Here is a 17,588-nt window from a genome sequence, read left to right on the forward strand (position 1 = left end):
TCTCTCAAAAGGCAGAAGGACAGCTTTCATGGATGAAGTTTGCATGCTAATGCCATCCCAGTTCTTTAAAGGATTAAAGCTCAAATATGTAAAAGTATTCTAATTTTTTCAATAAAGTATTGTATAAAAAATGTAGAAATGCTAGCTTTGGCAATAAGAGTTGAGAAAGAGATTAAAGGAATAAGATAGGCAATGAGGAAACCAAATTACCACTCTTTATTGATGATATGATGGTATACTTACAGAACCCCAGAGATTCTACTAAAAAGTTATTAGAAACAATCCACACCTTTAGCAAAATTGCAGGATACAAAATAAACCCACTAAAGTCATCAGCATTCTTATATATCACTAACAAAACCCAACAGTTAGAGTTTCAAAGAGAAATTCCATTTAAAGTAACTACTGATTGTATAAAATACTTAAGAATCTATCTGCCAAGGGAAAATCAGAAACTTTATGAGCAAAACTACAAAACACTTTCCACACAAATTAAGCCTGATCTAACCAACTGGCAAAAGATTAAATGCTCTTGGATTGGGCGAGCAAATACAATAAAGATGACAATACTTCCTAAACTAATCTATTTATTTAGTGCTATACCAATCAGACTCCCCAAAAACTATTTTGATGACCTAGAAAAAATAACAACAAAGTTCACATGGGAAAAACAAAAGGTCAAGAATTTCAAGGGAATCAATGAAAAAAAAATCAAATGAAGGTGGCTTAGCTGTACCAGATCTAAAATTATATTATAGAGCAGCAGTTACCAAAACCATTTGGTATTAGCTAAGAAATAGACTAGTTGATCAATGGAATAGGTTAGGTTCAAAGGACAAAACAGCCAATAACTTTAATAATCTTGTGTTTGACAAACCCAGAGACCCCAGTTTTTGGGATAAGAACTCACTATTTGACAATAATTGCTGGGAAAATTGGAAATTAGTATGGCAGAAACTAGGCACTGACCCACACTTAACAGCATATACCAAGATAAGGTCAAAATGAGTTCATGACCTAGGCATAAAGAATGAGATTATAAATAAATTGGAAGAGCATAGGATAGTTTACCTCTCAGACCTGTGGAAGAGGAAGGAATTTATGACCAAAGAAGAACTAGAGATCACTATTGACCACAAAATAGAAAATTTTGATTATATGAAATTGAAAAGTTTTTGTACAAACAAAACTAATGCGGGCAAGATTAGAAGGGAAGCAATATACTAGGACATATTCAACATATATAGGACTGCTTGCCATCTAGGTGAGGGAGTGGAGGGAAAAATCGGAACAGAAGTGAGTGCAAGGGATAATGTTGTAAAAAAAATTACCCAGGCATGGATTCTGTCAATAAAAAGTTACTATAATAAAAAAAAAAAAAAGAAAAAAAAAAAGAAGGGAAGCAATAAACTAGGAAAACATTTTTACAGTCAAAGGTTTTGATAAAGGCCTCATCTCCAAAATACATAGAGAATTGATTCTAATTTATAAGAAATCAAGCCATTCTCCCATTGATAAACGGTCAAAAGATATGAACAGACAATTCTCAGACGAAGAAATTAAAACTATTTGTAGCTATATGAAAATATGCTCCAAATCATTATTAATCAGAGAAATGCAAATTAAGACAACTCTGAGATACCATTACACACCTGTCAGATTGGCTACAATGACAGGGAAAGATAACGCGGAATGTTGGAAGGGATGTGGGAAAAGAGGGACACTGATGCATTGTTGGTGGAATTGTGAACAAATCCAGCCATTCTGGAGAGCAATTTGGAACTATGCCCCAAAAGTTATCAAACTGTGCATACCCTTTGATCCAGCAGTGTTACTACTAGGCTTATATCCCAAAGAGATACTAAAGAAGGGAAAGGGACCTGCATGTGCCAAAATGTTGGTGGCAGCCCTGTTTGTAGTGGCTAGAAACTGGAAAATGAATGGATGCCCATCAATTGGAGAATGGTTGGGTAACTTGTGGCATATGAATGGTATGGCATATTATTGTTCTGTAAGAAATGACCAGCAGGATGAATATAGAGAGGATTGGCGAGACTTACATGAACTGATGCTAAGTGAAATGAGCAGAACCAAGAGATCATTATATACTTCAACAATGATACTGTATGAGGATGTATTCTGATGGAAGTGGATTTCTTCGACAAAGAGAAGATCTAACTCAGTTTCAACTGATCAAGGATGGACAGAAGCAGCTACACCCAAAGAAAGAACACTGGGAATTGAATGTAAACTGTTTGCATTTTTGTTTTTCTTCCCGGGTTATTTTTACCTTCTGAATCCAATTCTCCCTGTGCAACAAGGGAACTGTTCAGTTCTGCACACATATATTGTATCAGTTCTGCACACATATATTGTATCTAAGATAAACTGTAACCTATTTAACATGTATAAAACTGCTTGCCATCTGGGGGAGGGTGTGGAGAGAGGGAGGAGAAAGATTGGAACAGAAGTGAGTGCAAAGGATAATGTTGTAAAAAATTACCCTGGCATGGGTTCTGTCAATAAAAAGTTATTTAAAAAAATCAGATCAAAAAGGAAAAAATGAGAAAGAAAATAAAATACAATCAAATGACAAAAAAAAAAAAAAAGTACAAAAAAAATACTGGCTTAGAGGTAAGGCGGCCTTAGTTTTTGTTGCAGCCTTGCCACTAATTAGGCATAGAGGTGAGAGTATACCTTAACATGTGAAGCAAAGAATAGAATAAATAAGATGGCACAAAACTGAATGTGATATTCTCAATGATTTTTTAAGTATTAACATTCTAAACTTTACTTAAACTCAGCCAATACTTTAGCTCATCCATGGGGAAAAAAAGTCCAGATTATGATGTAAATCAAGAGCTAAGACAATTTGAAATATCATCAAATATCCACTATATTTGGTGTTTACATATTGAGGAAAGAGATACTGGCTTTGTACTAGGACTGTTCTGTCATGTTTCACCACGGGAGAAGGCTGTCATGATAAAGTTCATTATCAATTACTGCTTTACAAGTACAAGATGAGTTAAGCTGTCATAATTTTCTCAGCCAGAGATCCTATGCTGTCAAAGCGTCAATTTTTAATCTGACATAGGAAAGAAAATTATCTGTTATTCTGACCTCTAATTTTTTGACATTTTAATGCCATAATTGCTGTGGTTAGTGCTGTTACCATGATTTCACCTGTCAAAGAAGAATGAATCAATAACCTTAGGCTGCTCTTCAAGTTTTACCATTCATTTCAAAGCTCAAAGTTATGTGTATGTCTTAACAAAAGAAACCAATTGCATAAGCAAATACACACAAATTAGAACTATAGAGACATTTTAGACCTAAACCCTAAACTGATGTCTCCTTCAAGGTAACTAAAGTTTAAAACCATAAAATTATAAGATCTACCAAAAAAAAAAAAAAAAAAAAAAAAAAAAAAAAAAAAAAAAAAGCAGATTATTTGCTAAAAGACTAGTGATTATAGTAATTTTGAAAAGACAAATTTAAAAAGATACTATGTATTATTAAAAATATGGGGGGAAATTAATTTATCTTTTTAAGAGGAAGTTAGTGAATTCAGATGATATCTTCAAAGTTCCAATCTTATTTTGGCGCTCTAGGAGATGAATTAACTCCTTTCTATCTGCTGGTATACCAATCTATATTTTAAGAAACAGGAGCCTTAACTATAATAAATGCAAAATTATTTTGTGGAAATAAGGAGCTTAAAAGGTAAATTTAGCCAGGAGGAACCATTTCCTAATTTAGAACTACAGTGAAGGTTCTAGTGGGTTTAGGCGATAGAATTTCTTTTTTTAAGCAATTTGTTTTTACTTTTAATTTAGGGTCCAAGTGAACATCTCTGGAATACATACTAGGACCTATATTGGCTTACTTAGGGGAAAAAGAACTACATGGGCAAATTCTAAATATGTCTTTCAGATATCTGATATTCTTGGAGTAAGATAAATGGAATAATATATTTGCAAGTGATTTTAGAGAGTTATGCCTAATACTTCTTGGGGCTCCCTAGGATACCTATAATCCTATCCTAAATAATTTGATGTTCATGTTTGCACATGGGAAGAAAAAGGGGCAAGTAGAAACATCTCAGAATAAAGCTATATGAAGCATGGGCAACTATGTTTACCATAATTAATACAAAGAACCAGTCATGTTTTAGTTAGTCACCTGTTACCTAGAGTTACCTAGAGTAGTCACCAAACAAGTTAGCAGACTGTTTTTGCTATCGATGATAAGCAAGCATTTTTGGCTAGAAATCACTTATGGCAACAGTCTCCTGATCTAAAAGCACTAATTTTATTGATTTTTTACTAGGTATCCTATGGTTCAGATCACAGGTACACAGATTTATGACAAGACTTTTGATTTCAACTACTCCAACTTCATCTTACACTTGAGGAAACAACTTGCCCAAGGTGAGTGGTGGATAGGGCTATTATCAATCCTTATACAAATCAGTTTATTTTTTTTAAAGTTTTATTGATACTTTAGGTTTCCTTTTTTTATATCATTGTCATTTGCTGTTATTCTGCTCCTCCCTCATACTCCTTTATAACAAAAAAGTAAAAGGAACAAATACCTGGTAAATAACAACACATGCCTCATTCTATACCCATAATCCATCATTTCTCTTCTAAAGCCATATTTTATCACCAGTCCTTTAGAATCAAATTCGTCATTGTATTAACCTAAATCAGTTTATTCTTCATCACAGTAATGATCTGCTGTAGTTTTTCAGATTCCATAAATATCAATACACATTCTTTAATGTGTATTGATGTGTATCATGTGTATCATGGAGAACAGAGAGCAGGCTTCAGAAGCAGGGAGATCTGGGTTTGATTCTGACTTCTGATATACAGACAGCTCTTCATGTGCACTATCTGCAAATCTCCACATAAAGCAATTTTGTAATGTGAATTTGCCCAGAGATGGGGAAGGAAAGGAGGGAGGCAAAAGATGGACCAGGGGCCTACAGGAGGAGGGGACTGGCACAAAGTTCAAGGATATGTGGAGGCTGGAGACAGAGAAGAGAAAGCAGGAGGAACACCAGTGTTAAGGTCAGAATATGGACTCAGGAGAGAATTGGTCAAATAAAGGCAGGGATAGGGATAGGCATATAGTCCCCATGCAGACAAGAAAGGTTGGAAGACAGTCATATGGAGCTAGACTTGGAAGTGGGTGGGTGGTTTCCTCAAAGTCTCCTCTTTTGGCTTCAGAGATCTCAAACCAAGCTCCTGCTTTTACTTGGAGGGTTTTTAGTTTGTCTTTTTTGGGGGTTTGTTTTATTTTGCATGGGGAGTGGGAGACCAGGGGAGGAGAGGAGCAGAAGCAGAGACAGAGACAGATGGAGGGAGAAAGGGAAACAAGAGGGGAGGGAGAAAGGGAAACAAGAGGAGAGGGAGGGAGAGAAGTAGACAGGGAAATGGGAGATGAGAAGAGGAAAAGAGAGAGCGAGCGAGAAGGAGGGAGGGAGTACGAATTGCATAGTAAAATTTTTTGTGGAAGGCAGATTTCTTTCAGAATTCTTTAGTTAAGACTGAATTTTTATAATGCAAAGCAAGAATTATCTATATTAGCAATGTGATCTTAAACAAGACTTTTAGCTTATATTAAACTGTAAATTTGAGAATAGTTGCTGATCTTCACTGATGGAGAGTTTGCTTAGTGGGAGCTTCCTACATGCTTATGAAATCACAGTTAAGAGATGAATCTACCAGAAATATACTTACTATACTTGATCTTAAACAAAATATGCTTATTTTAAATGAAAGAATACTTTCACTTCAGTGTTAGAATAGAAATATAAAATTTTCTTTTCTTTTAACTTGTTGGAAATCAATTAAATGCCATACATAAGACCACAATAGAATGAAAGTTCAAATATGTAACAACTACAAACTATGCTATTCAAGGCATAACTTATAAACTTAGGCTTTTGTCTCTGAAAATTTGGTTACAGGCTTGTATACAATTGGAACACTACATCAGGTATGCTGGTAAACAAAGAAATTTCCTAATTTTTACTTGTTTAATACTTGGCTTCTCATCTTTGCTTCAGGGAAAAATTCTATTTCTTTATGAATGTAATTTTGTACAATATTGCCCCTAATTACATACTTACAATGTGTTCTCTGAATAATTAGCTTAAGGATCTGATACTTATGAAGTTCTACTTTTCTGTGTTCCCAACTATTCAAAATAAATGGATTTTTAAAAGAAAAAAGATAAGAAATAACCTGTATGGATATAAATGTTCCTTCAGTAGTGATTAATTTCCAAATCAACAATTTTTTCCAACCTTGAGATTTAAAAAAATTCTATATTTTTGCAGTATATAAACATTTTTCATACAGCAGATGGAAGTTATCTCTGGGAATGGAATACTGGGAGTCCAGTTTTGTTGCAGCAACACTTATCTAGCAGCTGTTGCATCTTCACACTTTTCACCCATTTAAAAATTCTTTTATGTACTGTTATAGTGATTTCAATAATGTTTTACATTAATAATTTCCCTAAAATACTCTATATATATCAATCCATTTTACAAACTATAAACATTTCATGATGAGAATGTATTGAAAAATAAAACATCTGCCAAGGAATTTTTCCATTTTATTCAAAAATTTTTGCTGTATTATCTGTCTAAAATGTTTCAATTTTGCTTTTCTATCTTAAAACTGTAGGACCATATTTTAATATGAAATATTTATATTTAAATGTTCACATTAAGTTTTATGAATAACATATATAATAAATGCTTAATTCATCTTCCATAATACACCGGAAAGTAAAAGAAAGTGAATACAATATGCTGAAATGTACCATCTGATGTATGTCAGAAATTCTGAGAGAACAACAACATGCTGACCTCATTGTTTATTTCTGACATCTAACACATTCATTTTTTCACATTTTGTCAAGGGCCTGAAATTCAGTGTTTTGTATAAAGCCATGTCACTGGGAAATTTACTCTAAAAAAGAGGCTAAATCAAATTCATGTTTTAGAGATGACATAAAAATTTAGAATAATATCATATTTAACACCTACCTCCCTGAGTACTGGATCAGTGATACTATCCAGGTTCACAGAGCCTTCATATGTTAGGTAGTGAAAAACATTCAGGGCACGGACTGCTTCTGGTCCTCGTTGTTTGTAGCCAAAAATAAGATCAATCCACTGATGGAGCTGGCAGGAGACAAATTCACTTTCTAGGGCCTAAAATGGGGAAATAAAAGAAATAAAAAAACTTCCAGATAATTTTTTCTTATGTGGTAGTTAGCAACATTCTAAATGTAAATCAGTAGAATGTATTCTTTGTAGTTAACATTTCTGATCAGAACTACAGATGGGAAAAGAAAACAAGTATCTTAGTACTAATCATCCATCTATGTGAAGATTTTTCTTATTTCTAAAAATTATCTTGTTTCATTTATTCATGTGATTTAAATAAATCCTATACTGAGAAAATATTTTATTTTTTTGGTAAGGTACAATATCTAAGATATTTAAAAATAAAGATGCTTATGAAAGCCCATTTTTGGGTCAAAATACCAATTTTTATGCTATTTTTTATAACATAACTGGCTATTTTTCAGTATAAATAATAATGTAAGTCAAAGTTACATTTTAAAACTTTAGGATGCCTCTTTTACTATTCATTTCTGAAGAATACAAATAAACCTGAATGTTGTTTGTATTCTCAAATTATAAAAATGAATGTGCTAAGTAATGAAATATAAGTAATGTAAGTAAGAAATGAAGAAAATAGTTGCAGAGAAACCAGGGGAGAAGTGGGGGACCTGCTATTGAATGTGAATAGAACCCAGGGAATAATTTATACAAAGACAACAATGCAGTACTGCCTCCAGGATCAAAAACATAATATGGCATTCAAAGCCCTTTATAACTTAGCCTCAACCTATCTTTCTAGTTTCTTTATACTTTCTATCCAACATAATGGTAGACCCTTGGCTGTTCACTAACAAGAGCTTTTATCTCTCAGTTCTTAGCATTTTGTATGGCTACCCTCCATACTTAGAATGCTCTACTTTCTTCTTAGTCTCTATCTCCTGGTTTCCTCAACTTCCTTTAAGTATCAACCAAAATTTCATATTTTACAGAAAGTATTTCTCAACTCCTCTTAATTCTTGTGTCTTTATCCTGTAATATAGTTTGTTTGTACACATTTGTTTGTATATTAAATTGTGAGTTTTTTGAGGGCAGGGACAATATTTTATTTCTTTTTATATCCCCAGTGCTTAGGACATTACCTGGCATGTAGTAGGTACTTAATAAATGTTTATTTACTAAAGACAAACAACTTTAAAAAAAATTAGGAACTCTTATCAATGTCCTGACCAATTACAATTGCAAAGGTCTACTACTGAAAACATGCCATTTACTTCCAGATATAGAGGTGGACTCCAGAGCACATATCCATGTATGTATGTATGCATATATAAATACATATGTATTTATAGACCTACATATGTAGATATGACCATCGTGGAAGTCTGTTTTGCTTGTTTGTAATAAATATTTGTAATAAAGATTTTGTTTTTGATGAGACAGGGTGGTGGTGATGATAGTTATAGGACTGGGCCCTAAAGGTATTTGAATTGATTGAAGACCTCTAAGTAGGAGCTTTGGCTGCTCAGGAACCTCCTTGTTGAAGTCCTGTGTTCTTCCTAACTTTCTGGCTAGAGCAGATTGACTTGAGTTTCCTGGTTAGAGCACTCAGAGGCTATAGGAATTGGAAGGCCTCACAAGTTCTTCAGCTTAGGCTTTCCTCCTTTGGTACATTAAGAATGAAGTATTCAAATTAGTTTCTTTTTATTTCTAATTTTTTTTTGCTATGATGCTTTTTTGTTTTATCATTTCTGGAGTAAATGTGTAGAAATTTTCACTTTGTCTCTAGTTCTTTGCTAAAATAAATATACTGATTTATATGGATTTTCTTTTTGGTGGAATTTATTTGGGAATATGTGTACATACACACACTCACACAATACATATCCTCCTTTCCCCCACATCCTTATGTGATCAAAATTTTCCATTTTATCCCTGTGATTCTACTCCTTATTAGGTCAAGAACTCTTCTTCTAACCAGTATTATTTGCTTCTAAACTCTTATAATATGACTATGATATTCCCTTTTATATTTAAGTCATGCAATCACATAGTGCTTTTAATGATAGGAGATAAAAATTACTATTAATTTCCATCAAGCTGCTTTTTGGTTTTCTTAGCAGTTTTCGGCCCAACAGTGAGTTGTCTGATGCTATGAAACTGTTTTACTTCTAAAACTTATATAGCTAATATTTTCCATTGCTTTTCCCCCTTATTGGTAGAAAATAGTTTTGCTGTTTAAAATTTTGTAGAATAGTTTGACAATAGGCACTGCTAGGTCTCTTTTATTTTCATTCTCATCTCTCCCCACCCCCAATTATTTCTCAAGATTTTTTTTTGAACATCAAATTGAGTTCTATTATTATTTTTTAATCATATAAAATAACTAGTAGTTTAACAGGTATGACACTGAATATGTGAGTTAATTTGGGTATTTGTTATTTTTATTATTATATCAGCACTGTCCAAGTAATTGATATCTTTCCAATTCTTTAAGTATTTCTGTATAACAAAGATTTCAAGACGGGAATAATTTGCATAACTGGTACACAGAATAATACTGTGTGTCTATGTGAGAGGCAGAGAGAATTTTTGTTGGAGAGCTTTGGAGAGGAGAGAATTTTCATTCTTTCTTTGAGATAGTACACAGGAAATTTCAGACTCTTTGGGATTGACTCCAGGGAACAAGAGAAAAGATTTTGGAAAGCATTTTAGGGGTAAACGGATTCCTCAATATGTCTTAAGATTTCTACTTTATCTCCCTAGAGATTGGAAAAATTTCCCTTGGGTGAGATCAATGCTTTTTTTAGTTAAACTGAGATCTTATTCCTATCTAAAGAGCTCATTCAATCTCTATTTTCTGGTATAATCTGTATAATTTCTCTGACTCCTATTTGCTATCTGCTTGGATAAATGGATTTGCTTACTATTAATTATTTTCAATGGCCTTTCACTTAATCAGTATTTGGACAGGAATCAAGTCTGTACACTTTGTCCTCTTTATGGAATGGTGACAAAGAAAGCAACTTGAATATTAAAAAGATTCTCTTATACTAGAAATATTTGGGGGGATAGATGTAATTCTAGTCTGTTACCTTATTAGATGAGAACAGAAACAGTTTGACCACCCTCATATCATCTTTAGGAAAGTATCAATGTCTCTTGGAAAGGGGTTGGCAAAATTTCAGAAATATCTGTTCATAATTCCCCTTAAGCCACATTTAGACAATTCATGTGGATTTACAAATAACCTGCATGGTTACTATACCATAATCTACATCTGTGAAGAGTTTTCACTAAAATGCAATATCTGTAATATTTAGTGTCTATAGTTCTATGTTCTTTTTTATTACATGTATAACATAATTTTTACTTAGTAAAATTTAAAAATTTTTCAAATTGCATTTTATCACTTTGAAAAATGTCAATGAATTAAACCACTTGCTGCAGAATATATACATGCATGCACATATTTATACTTAACTAAATTAGTAATGCCTTGTTAGGATTTCCGTGCATTGAGAGTCTATCTTTCCTCTATGGAATCTGAGCAAACATTTCCCATGTAGAATATCAAGAGGAAAAAAAAACCAAACAAAAAAAGTAGCAATGAAATTTTTAAATCTTTATTTGAGAAAATAACCCAAGGAAATTCTCCTGGCACTGCAATGTAGGAAAGGTAAATGTGGCAGAATTGATGCTTTTGAACTGGGGTGCTAGAGAAACCTTGAGAGTCTTTGAGACAGCAAGGAAATCAAATCAGTTAAATACTTAAAAGAAATTATTTCAGGTTCTTGTGTGGAAGGTCATACTGAAACTGAAGCTGAAATACTTTGACTACATAATGAAAAGACCGGACTTTGGAAAAGACCCTGATGTTGCAAAGTATTGAAGTTAAAAGGAAAAGAGGATAGCAGAGGATGAAATGGCTAGAATTATGAAAAAAATGAACATGAAGCTAGACAGATTGAGAGAAAGTGGAAGAAAGAAAAGTGTGCTATGGTTCATGGCATCACAAAGAATTGCACAGTACTGAACAATAAAAATCACATGGCATGTATTCTTTAGCATTAATTAATTCTTTCCCTTTGCTTCCACACTTAAAACTGTCTGAGGTATCTCTTTTGCTTAATGATGTTATAGATAAATATTCATCTGTATTCAGGTGATCCTGTAGCATCTAGCATCTTAAATAAAAATTTCTATACCTCTCTTCTTGACTAGCCTTGGGTAAATCAGGAAATATAGTTTCAATATTCTCATTTCCCTCAGTCAGTGACTGCTCCCAAAGATCCCAAAGTGTTTATCTGGAAAGAAATAGCTGTTCCTCCAGGAGATCATTATATACCTCAACAACGATACTGTATGAAGATATATTCTGATGGAAGTGGATTTCTTTGACAAAGAGAAGATCTAACTCAGTTTCAATTGATCAAGGATGGAGAGAAGCAGCTACAACCAAAGAAAGAACACTGAGAAATGAATATAAACTGTGTGCATTTTTGTTTTTCTTCCCAGGTTATTTATACCTTCTAAATCCAAACCCTTCTAAATCCAATACTCCCTGAGCAACAAGAGAACTGTTCAGTTCTGCACACATATATTGTATCTAGAATATACTATGACATATTTAACATGCTTGCCAGCTGGGGGAGGAGATGAAGGGAGGGAGGAGAAAAGTTGGAACAGAAGTGAGTGCAAGGGATAATGTTATAAAAAAATTACCCTAGCATGGGCTCTGTCAATAAAAAGTTATAATAAAAAACAAAAACAAAAACAAAAAAGAAATAGCTGTTCTTTATTCATCAAAGGATCATTCAAAAAGGAAGGGTCATTTCTTACACACATAGAGACAGGACTTTTCCTCTAAAAATGGAAGAGAAGTCATCTCTGAAGCTGAGACACCAGCCCAAATTGGGGAACTACAACATCATGCCAAAACTGGACATAGATTTTTTTTTTTTTTTGGATGGGTTTTAGCATCTCCTTCTTCTAGCTGACCTCAAAGCATATCCATTACATTTTACAGATCTCTTTTGTATCCATAAATTTTTTGGATGTCCTCTTCTCACTTGCAGGATAGTTGTGTTACCACATAATCTGTCAATTAGGACCAAATAAACTGAAAAGGATAAGAGAAATTGATCAAATGTCATATCAAATTCCTCACATTTAAGGAGCCCTGATTCCAATGGCTACAAGTGAGTGGCCTTATTTCAATAGGCCAGTGTGGCCTTAAGGTATGTTAAGTGAGGATCAGATTCCAGGAGGAACAGGAGATCATAATCACTCCACACTGGTTGGGCCAAAACTAGAATATTATGCATAGTTTAGAAGGTCACATTTTAGAAAAGACATAGTTAAGCTTAAGGATCTCTAGAAAAAAAGTAACCATGGTGGGTAAAGAACCTAAAATTTATACCTATATTGAGACTGATTGAAGGCATTAGGCATTTTTCATGGGAAGAAGTCTGGATATTTAGATAGCTGTCTTCAGATATTTGAAGGGGTTTCTTCTGTTTAAGGTTTCTTAATCTAGAAACTTGTTTTTAAAATATTTTGATGATTATATTTAAATATAGTTGATTTCCTTTGTATTTTGTGGACTAAAAAACTTTATTCTTTGGTGTCCGTAGGTTTTCCAGACTGCCAAAGGGGACCATGACACAAAAAAAGGTTAAGAACATCTGGCTTTGTGGAAGAGAAGTTAGAATTTTAATCTGAGAAGAGTCTCCACAAGGCAGGACTGATAGCAATGGGTAGAAGCTACAAAAAGACACATTTAATAATGATATATGGAAAATCTTCTTAATAATGAGAATTATACAAAAGTGGAAAGAAAGGTGTACAGATGAAGGGCTTTAAGATGAGTATTAAAGGAAGTCAGGAAATCAAGGAATTGGAGATGAGGAAGAGCATTTCAAGCAAGAGAAACATAGAGTCAAAAGAAGGAATGTAACTCTAGAGGAATAATTCTGCATATGAAGGGGAGCAAAGAGTAAGAATGCCGGAAAGATAGCAAAAAGCCAGGGTATGAAAGTTTTACATCCAAACAAAGGATTTTCTATTTGATCTTGAAAGTAATAGGGAATCACTGGAGTTAATTGAGGGAAGGAGGAAACATGGTCAGACAGACCTAAATGTGAAGAAATTCATTTTGGCAGCTGAGTGGAAAATGGGGGATGTGGTATCCTTTGAGGCAGGGAAACCAATAAGAAGGTCAATGCAGTAGTCCAGATGAAAGATATTGAGAGGAAACTACATTACAGGAATGAGGTACAGCTTATGCAAAGGAAAGGCACAGAGAAGGAGGAGAAAGATAAAATACTGGAGATGTACTAGTATAGTGAGCTTAGTAGGACTGGACTGTAGTATCTGTGAAGGAAAAATGTAAATGTGGAAAAGATATATGTTGAGAACAAATATTCATTATACAATAGATCTGTCAAAAGACAAACTAGTAAAACCCTTCTCTTCTTAAATTTTAAAACTTTTCCATATTTTCACATATATAAAATTCTAATTTATTAACACTAAAAATAAATATATAGATTATTTAGCATTAACATAATAGTTCAAGCAGAAACCAAAATCTATCTTACCATTCTGTTGATTCGTACAAAGTCTTCAGGTTTCTTTGCCCATGGGGGAAGGTCAACATCATTGACAATAATTTCATCTTCTCTGACTCCCAAATTATATCCATTACTGTTGACAAACATCTCAGGTAGGTAGTAAAACTCTGGAATTAATTCCTGTCAATGACATAAGCACAGCATATTACACCTGCTGCATAAAACAGTTGAATTATTATTGAACATTATACACACACACACACACACACACACACACACACATATGTAACACAAAACAACCCTTCTGTTTTTCCCCTTTGAATAAGATATTCAAGGAAGATATGATTAATTTTTTTTTTTTTTGTATGTGGTCTGACCATTCATCTTGTATTAAAGAGAGAATACTAATTAAAAACAGGCCACATTAGCATCAAGGAAGAGAGTATTTTTTTTAATAACAACAGAAAACTCTTTGATTAATGAAAATATATCTAAAATGTTTTGTAAATTGTAAAATAATATACAAATATGAGCTAGTTTTATTAAGCCCAAAATAGTCACTTTATGAAATCAAATTTCACACAATTAAAAAAGTCATCAAGACTCCATCAAGGAAAACTATGTGTAAAATTTAAAAAATAAGTTCCTATTACTTTTTCTTTTTGTTTTTTCAGCAGCATTATCAATTATAACATATTTTAATTACAATGAGCTTTTAAAAATGGAATTCATAATTAACTCTTTGAATTTGTCAAAGGAAAACCCAAATAAAACTATTTTTATATTCGCTAATGGATGTTATGAAAATTGTCAATAAAGAGTTCAAAAATATTTAACACATATGATTTGAATGGTAAATAATAATAGCAAGGAAAGAATACTTGGGATGCTTGGATTTATGTCTGCAATAAAGTGACTGGAAACTTGTGATGTCTTTTGGGCAATTTAAATCATTCTGAAGAAAAAGTAAAATAGATATGATTTTTAAAACCATAAATTTCTCCGTTTCTGGTTATCTTGTTTAAGCAGCTGACCTAGAATTAGAATTTAAAATACTATTCTCAATGAACATCTGTTTTTTCAAATATCTATTTTCTTACTCCTTCATACTCCTTCCACTAATCTCCTGATCTGGCCTGATCTGGTGTGAAGGGATTGGACAGAAATGTTATTCCATTCTAGTTCTCTCACTGGTTTCCTTACCTGAACTTCCCAATGCGCCAAGAAGACATCACTGAGGCCAAACCCCTAGTGACATGAATAACCCTTCGGAACACATTCAGTGATTAACAAACTCTTACCTGCTCATACACTCTCCAGTTCAGTGATCTTGAACCCTTAGCTATGTTTAACTCCCTTCTTCATTTTCCACTGTCCCTTTTCTTATTCCTGTACTCCTTAACCCCTCCCCACCCATGTCATACTCCAAAGATAATCTACCCCTTCTACTGAGCTCTCTAGAGAGCCTGCTCCATAGAGAACCAACTTGGCTTTAATCTTTGCTCTTCTTTTCTTCTCTTTTTATTTTGTGGCCCTTACTAAGACCTGATTCTATCTATAGCTTCCCTGACTACCCTCCTCTAGTACTGCTTACACTTCCACTCTTTGCCCCTCAGGAATGCTGGTTGAGGGAGAAGTGTTATAATAGTCCTTCCTTCCTATTGCCCTTTTAGTGTCTTCCTCTACTAGTGCTGGACTGGGTAAACCTTCTTCTGTTCTCCCTACCTTTACTTTTTTGTAAATTCGTTTAGATTTTATACTATCCTACAATTTTGCTATATAATCTCAACTGGGCCATCATTGCAGGGAGATAACCTTTTATACCTCCCTAATCAATTTGCTGTCCCACCCTTACAGTTCTAAATATTCTTGTTTTTCCTCAGATTTCCTATGGGTTTCTCTCTCTCTCTTCATTGTCTCAGCTCAGAACCTTGTCTCAGGCTTCACTGAAAAAATGGAGGCAGTTTGTTAAAAACTTCCTCTTCTGATTTTCTGAAACCAAGATAGCACTTTAATTCTATTAATATTTGACCCATCACTTTATTATGTTAAGGTCTTTTTAAACCCAGTCCTAGAATGGTGCTAACAGAAAACAGCTAAGATATCAGAATAAATTGACAAATAAAACTATCAGAGAGCCACAACTAGTCATTCTGGTACTTGGGAAATCATGGGGAAGAGCCCTTGGGAAGAGCCTTCCAGACTACTGCTGGGACAGGACAGAGCAAGACAGGAACTCACCAGGGGTTCAGAAGCCCTTATGAGTTCTACTTACGGCACATACTGGTCTTTACCAGTATACTGTCACCTTCATGGTGATATTTACTTAAGCTACTTAAGCACGTACAGGTCATCCCTACCCCATATGCAAAGTCTGCTCTATCATTTTATTGGTAAGGATGAGAGAGCAAGCTGAAGTGTTAAGACCTCCTACCTCTGGAATACAATGAAGAGAAAGAAGGCAGGTGCTTTTTATTAGTGTAGAAAGACCATTAGTACGGATAATTTGTTGAACTAAAATTTGTATCTCTGAAAAAGGGCCTGCTAACTTATTTACTCCCAACATCAATCCATTTCTATCTTAATGGAAAATACTTTTAAGGCCCATTTATTTCAAATGCTCCACTTTTCATGATGATTTCTCGAACTCTATAGTCCATAGTGATGTCTTCTTCATAGAACTTTATTGGTAGTACTTATATTTGTTTATTATATTCTGATTTTATTATCACTATTTACATATATGTCATGCTTATACCTTTATCAGATGAGCGACTCCTTAACGACAATGATCATACTGTATTTATCTTAGTAATTCACACAGTACTTAGCATAGTATATCTCACCTAATAGGAGCTTAATAAATGTTTACTGAATCAATGAAAGAATAAATCAATTTTACATGGATGCAAGAAATACCTCTTTGGTAGAATCAACAGAGTTCAGCAACTGTCAGGATATGGGAGATGAGGAAGAAGGAAAAATCAATATGATTCTAAGACTTTGAGAGTAAAAGTGACTAGAAGGATATGGAAGGCTAGGCAGATGGTCTGGTTTGCAGGGGAAAGTGAAAATGATATTGCAAAGATACCCACAGTATATAGGATATCTTTTAGTTATCTTGCACAGTCCCTAGATGACTACTATATTCTTTCTACCAATCATTTACTTCCCTATTAATACTCTTTTCACTGCTTTTCTTGTACTAATTCTTTATTTTTAACATGCTACAATTAAGTCATTCTAGTACTTGGGAAACTGTGGGGAAGAACCCTTGGGGAGAGACTTCCAAGTTGTAGAGGCTGGCTATTGCTGAGGGAGAGAAAAATCAAAAGATGAATTCATCAGGGGTTCAGGAAGACCTTAGGAGATCCACTTATGCCACATCCTGCCCTTCACCTTCATGATGTATTGATGACTTTTATTTAAATCACTGGAAGGTACAATAATGCCTGTCCTGCAACATCATTCCTTCCCCACCCCATACCTCAACTCTGCCCAGTAACCTCATAATGCAGCTAATAATCCTTAATTCCTGACTCTCTAATTCTTGCAAGAAGGTGGAACTAGTAAAGGGGAAGGAGAAGGGAAGGGAAGCATTTCTGGGTTTGACACTAGGATGCAATAATAATGTACTTGCAGGACAGCAACTGTCCAAAAGACCTGACAAGAGGGTATTACTTGTATTAGGCCAGGGACTTGAGAAAGCATCGAGAAAGTCATATTAATGTGCTGATGGACTGGCAAAGGATGTTTTAGGTTTCAGTATATTTATGTGGAGATGTGCAGCTAGCTGGCAGTCAGAAATACAGGATCATATAATGCAGATGTAGACACAGATTATGAAATTCAGGTCCGTAAAG

General features: G+C 34.0%; 1 protein-coding gene across 8 annotated transcripts in view; it reads right to left on the reverse strand.

Annotated features, from left to right (window-relative positions):
• NBEA (neurobeachin) overlaps nucleotides 1–17,588 on the reverse strand; it is a 727,838-nt gene that overhangs the window by 51,725 nt on the left and 658,525 nt on the right. For all 8 annotated transcript variants that reach the window (XM_031960710.1, XM_031960705.1, XM_031960707.1 and 5 more), the window contains 2 exons: nucleotides 13,753–13,905; nucleotides 7,070–7,237 (listed from right to left, as the gene is read on the reverse strand). In XM_031960710.1, coding sequence (XP_031816570.1) covers nucleotides 7,070–7,237; nucleotides 13,753–13,905 — 321 coding nt within the window. The remainder of the gene's footprint in view (nucleotides 1–7,069; nucleotides 7,238–13,752; nucleotides 13,906–17,588) is intronic.

Source organism: Sarcophilus harrisii, chromosome 3 (genome assembly GCF_902635505.1).
Source record: "Sarcophilus harrisii chromosome 3, mSarHar1.11, whole genome shotgun sequence".
In the NCBI taxonomy this organism is placed as follows: domain Eukaryota; kingdom Metazoa; phylum Chordata; class Mammalia; order Dasyuromorphia; family Dasyuridae; genus Sarcophilus; species Sarcophilus harrisii.